The sequence below is a fragment of the Abrus precatorius genome, unplaced genomic scaffold (genome assembly GCF_003935025.1).
Source record: "Abrus precatorius isolate BTA unplaced genomic scaffold, Abrus_2018 Scaffold2, whole genome shotgun sequence".
Lineage (NCBI taxonomy): Eukaryota > Viridiplantae > Streptophyta > Magnoliopsida > Fabales > Fabaceae > Abrus > Abrus precatorius.
The window spans coordinates 3,272,838-3,278,582 of NW_020874362.1; the positions used below are offsets into that span (position 1 = coordinate 3,272,838).

The window sequence follows — 5,745 nt, forward strand, 5'->3', positions numbered from 1 at the left end:
CGGCGCGTGAGAGCACGTGCAGCAGCAGGTGGTAATGGTGAATAGTCGATGGTGGTTGCCAAGAGAAAACCGTCCTGATCACAGCCTTAGATGGCCGAAAAAGTTAATAACAGCAGAGATCAGGGCTAGATAAGGGCACGGTTATTGTAGCAAATGGAAAACAGGTGTCGGATCGAAACCAAAAACTGATACCATATAGAATTTGATACTTAAATGTGTTTTTCTATATATTGCATACAACCCAAGGGTCTGAATTTATACATGTATAAGATAATCTACATTAATTATAGATTATTACCTTAATAAAGGTAATTCTGATATCATGCTATAATTATGCTATTTTTCTGGCCTAATTACTATAATTACATATCAATCATGCCTAATTACTATATTTATATATCAACAATCTTGATTACACAGTTCTGCCCTCATATCAACAAGTGCAACATCAGGGATACTCTAGTCTTCAAGAAATAAGCCTTGGTCCTTAAAATTCAATGGTCTTAGGCTCCAAGACAAAAACCAAGAACATTGCAACTAGAATCAAGACTTAAACCCTTTGAACCCTCACCCAGTTGTTTCATACCACTAGATGCTGCAGACGTTGAGATGTCACTCAAGCTGTTTTCTTCCAGCCAATCGATGGATATATAACAGGATCAATACCCTATTTGATCTAAAAATTGAGAATCTCTTTGGACTTGGATATTCATAAAGGATTTTTAGTTCAAGAGTTCCTTATAGCAAACCCCCTTCAGCATTGACTAATATGGGTGTTTCCTTTTAGCATAATCCAATGTGAAAACTGTATTCTGTTAATTTTTCTTTCTAGTTTGATCAATTACTCAGAAAGACAACAGGCTGCATGAACCTAGCATTAGGAGGAAATCGTATGAAGCCAGTTCAAGTTAACATCAACTCCCGGAACATCTATCTTTAGATTGGGAAGCATAGGTTTGAAAGCTTCCCATGAAGCAGCTGTCTCTTCATCACATATCACGACTTTCAAATTCTCAAGACTAGCGACTGAGAATGGTAGTTCACACTTTGTACAACTTGTCATGTAGAGATTTTGTAGATTAGACAGATTGCCAAAGTTCTCAGGTAAATTACGAAGGTTTATGCAATTTGAGATATCAATAAGTCGTAGATTTGGAAGCCTTCCAATAGAATCTGGTATTCCTTCCAAACCAGTACAGGAGCTGAGCCTTAGGAGTTCCAGATTCTCCAACTTTCCAATTTCTTGGGGCAGTACAGAAAGCTTGTGGCAATTAGTAATGCTGAGCTTCTTCAGGGGGGTGATATCACACAGCCCCTTAGGCAATTCTACCATATCTTTGCAATAGTCAATATTCAATTCTTCTAAATTTGGAAAAGCTTCTGAAATTAGCATCTTAACATTTTCCAAAGCCTGTCTCAGATTACACAAGTAGAGTGATATCTTTTTAAGATTCTTCAAAGTGACAAAGGAAGGAACAGATATCCGCTCTAATCTGATTCTTTCTAGGTTGCGTATAGAGCCAAGTAGCTCAAAATTGTTCATTTCAGAAGGATGGAAACTGTAATTTGTGATTATCAGAACTTTAAGTTTACTCATTTCTTCCATGAACTCAGGAAAGGAATACTGCTTAGTTTGAAGATTCAAAATAAGAACCTTAGTCTGAGCAGGTTGCATATGAGATAAATATGGAGTGCAATTTTCATCTGCAAACAGAGCCAATATGCTGTTAGTCGTGGAAGAGTACTGAATGACATATTACTGGGACATTCTTATTATCATCTTTTATACTTAAGTATAGAGAAGGTATAAATATGACGAACCAGTTGAGATAGACAGTATGTGGGCAGGGGCCTGTGGGGACTTCAGTTTAACACACCATTCAAGCCATTTTGGAAATATGCCGGCCATCACACCTTTCTGCTTCTTCCCAAGCCACCACTCTCGTTTGTTTCCATTTATGTCAATAATCAACCTTTTTCTTTGCTCCATTGGTTCCTGATTATTTTGATAAATTGCAAGCTCTCTCAAAAGATCGTGAAGGATGATGAAGTGGTTATTGTAGTAGTAATTGTCTGTGTCACTAGCATTTTTCCTGGTAACTAAGCAGACATTAATTCCTTAAGAAAAATTCCTTTACAGGATCAAAAAGGAAATGCTCTTTATCAAGAAGAATAATTATGAATTTCAACTTGTTCTCTAAAATAAGTTCATAAGAATAAATGCAGAGTTACAGAATCCAAGGTGTTTGAATTCTCTCTGAGATAATGATCATTTTGGAATATTGTATCAGGAATCAAATGCTCCTCACATAAGCCATACAAGTCATTGAATTATTTGTTATGCAGAGTATAAATTCACGTCATTTGTTATATATATTAGGATTAAATGGCCTGGAAGAAAATATAGTCAGTCACTGTACCTTGCTACCAAGACATTAACCAGATTCATGGAGTTTAATTTGTTGATGATGGTCATTGCATCTATGCCATCATCATCTAGTCTATACAACTCTGCCCACATATCAATGAGAGCTGTAACGGGAATTCTTTGGTCTTCAGGAAACAACGCAAGGTCCATGAAGCACTCCTTGATGATATTGATGGGATTATCTTCCAAAAGATCCAAGATCCTTTGGAGGCAAGTAAGTAATTCCATATCAGAATCAAGTATAGAATGACCTTGCGACAATTCCTCCACCATCTTTTGCCACAACTCAGAAGGATGATGACTGAGTGATCTCCCAATCACTTTGATGGCAAGTGGTAAACCCTTGCAGTTTCTCACAACCTGCATTTCAGTGCAACCAAAAATAGTCAGTAACCAAATTATTATGATTTAAGCACCCCAAGCAGCAAGTAATCTACTTCAAGTGATTTTCAGTCAAAAACTACTTCAAGTAACTGACTTCAGACAAAAAGAACAAAGATAGATAACTCTCTTATGTCACAAAATAGGAATAAGCACCTTTTGGACAAGGTCTTCATCAGGTATACTTGAACTGCTTTCCTCCAAGAGAGCATAATGATGGAAAAGGGTCATTGCATCTTCATGAACAAGTGGTTTTAAGATACAATGGGTACCCAATCTATGAAATGCAACCCTAGAAGTCACCAAAACTTTATAATCTGGTATCTGGACTTTAAACTTCTCAACAAGGGTTTCTGAGCCAGGCCAAACATCATCCAGGACCAACAACATTGGACTTCCACCAATTTGCCTCAGCAAAAGTCCCAATTGATTAAATGCATTTTCATCACTTTGAAAATCAGGCACAGGATATCCACAGTGTTCAAATAGTCTTTGAATAATAATCCTCAACTTGGGCGTTTTTGAGAAGGTGACAAATAAAATATTTTCCCCAAATTTACCTAGAGAAATCAAAAAGATCTGTAAACACACCAGATTCGATGTCTTGTACCAACATTTGAGAATGCATTATGAAAGGTATTCATTTTACAGTGTGCATATATTGCAACAGAATAATTTATTATTACAGACAACAATAAGGTTAATGAACAATGAATAGAAAATAAAATAAAATAAAGATCAAAAGATAATGCTTCCTTAATTTGTTAAAGTATCAATTGCAAAGAGAGAAATATTAACAACACACTGTTTTTAACACATTCTTCAACATATTCCTCATAATTAGTCAGTCTATTTTTTAAAATGTCAAAATACTTCTCTCATAAATTGGTTCCTTTTTAAAAATTACTTTTACTTTTTAAAAATTTGACTAATCACCAGAAGTGTATTGATTGTTGAAGAATGTGTTTAAAATAGTGTTCAACTAGCATTACTCTTGCAGGGAATAGCATACGTCTTTATGATGATATTTGGACTACAATGAACCCTCTTGTTCACATATTAACTTCTCAAAGGATAATTTGCACATGTTTGGCAACAATTTCTTTTTTCTTGGGAAGGGGGGTGGGGTCATTGTTTTTAGTTAAAAACTTCAATTACTTTATTAAAATAAGTTGAACTAGACATGCGCTAAACATCACATAAAACTTCAAGGCATACAAGAATGGCATTGGATATATGCAACTTTGTAATAATTTTCTGGCACCACTTTATATTACTATGCTTCTTTCAATATTAAGATATGAGGAATGCTAGCAACACACTCTCTAACTCACATGATTTTTGTAGTTTTCAATAAATTTTAGCTAATAGTGGGGAGGAGGGGGAGGGGAGGGAGAGTGTTACAAAAAGTGTGTTAGAATGTGTGTTGCTAACATTATTCTTAAGATATTGGTGATATAAACTTATACTAATGATGACAAAATATTCTATACGAAAGAGACAACATGCGAAGATGTTATGAATGAGTGATGAGCCATTTTGAAATCTCTAAAAAAAGAACTAGTCAAATCATTCATCAGGCTCAGAGAAGCAAAAAGGAGTCACTACTTACCTTTGACTTGTTCATCCCAACACAGCTTTGTAGCCAAAGTTGTTTTACCCATTCCTCCCACTCCAGTCAACACAATGATGGATACACCTTCGTTGAGAACCTCCATCTTCAACTTGCTTAACGGTACATCCAACCCAACAGTGAATTCTGGATTTTCAGGAACACCAAAAGGACACTTCATTGGTGCTCCAACACCACTAAGTTTCTGCTGATAATTCTCTTTACTAAGAAGCTCAAGAATTTCTCTCACCTTGCAAAGTGTCTCTTTAATATCATTTGCCATAAGAGCTTGCTTGTCATCAATAGCAAAGGAATCATCCCTCTTGTGCGCAAATCCGTACAAAAGGCAAGAGAGACATTTTTCCCAACAACAATTCATGGAAGAGCTTTTGCACACAAACTCTTCCTTTGCATCTTTCTCTTTGATAAGGTTGTTGATTTCTTCTCTTGGTGGATTCAAGTGTTCATTGTATTGCTTGATCTCTTCCACCACAGGAGTCATATCCTTGAGGGTTGACCTCAGTATTTGTTTGTTGCTTTCGCTCTTTTGACCCTTTTCCACTATTTCCAAAATCATCTTCAGTCTATCTTGAAATAGTGTTCCAAGGGCAACACACTGCGTGGTCTCTCCCATTAGTACTTACTCTATAGAATGGAACAAGGAACAAGTTATGCATAGGATTAGAAAGTCTACGTTGTTGATGAGCATCTTATATTGAAAGGATAAAAATATAACAACAGTCTTTAAACAATGTCAAACATATCTTTATTGTTAATTAAAAAACATAAAAATCATGTAAACTTCATTCCTATTTTAACGATTTTTATTTATATTTTTTAATTAAGTTCACATAATATGCTAAAAATAATATGGTAAAGAAAAGAGAGAGTTGTTTTACCTTCGAAATAACCACCAAAGCTTACTTTGAATTAGCGCTTTTGTTTATGAGCAGAATTGAATTCTTCAGTTGAAGGAAGAGAGTGAGTTTATGACGAGGATCTCGGTTAAAATATTTGAAAATTGAACCGCAGCATAGGCAATCTTGTAGTAGATTCCTCCCAGTTGCTCTTCTTCTTTCGATTTGCAAGCTCAGATCTGAACTTTACTCTGCTTGAAGTGCTAGCCAGGTTAGTAAAGTTACGTTGTCATTGTTATTTAAAATAAAATTAGTCACCGTCTATTTTTTATGATGTGATATTAAATGTTATTAAAATCTTATACTAATAATTTTATATTATCAGGCATTATTGGTGCAATGCATCATCTTTTGCCGTTATTTTTTTATTCACAAAGGCTGGCATGCGGTGATAATCATAATTCTCT

At 35.3% G+C, this 5,745-nt stretch overlaps 1 protein-coding gene across 1 annotated transcript; it reads right to left on the bottom strand.

The window, feature by feature from the left end:
- Positions 1–414: 414 nt before the first annotated feature.
- Positions 415–5,366, bottom strand: LOC113858521 (probable disease resistance protein At5g66900). The gene is made up of 6 exons (XM_027491204.1): positions 5,321–5,366; positions 4,422–5,066; positions 2,966–3,369; positions 2,421–2,788; positions 1,822–2,093; positions 415–1,704 (listed from the first exon to the last, which is right to left on the bottom strand). Exons 2-6 carry the CDS (start codon positions 5,053–5,055, stop codon positions 878–880), a joined length of 2,505 nt encoding a protein of 834 aa, XP_027347005.1. The 5' UTR covers positions 5,056–5,066; positions 5,321–5,366; the 3' UTR covers positions 415–877.
- Between the last annotated feature and the right edge of the window lie 379 nt (positions 5,367–5,745).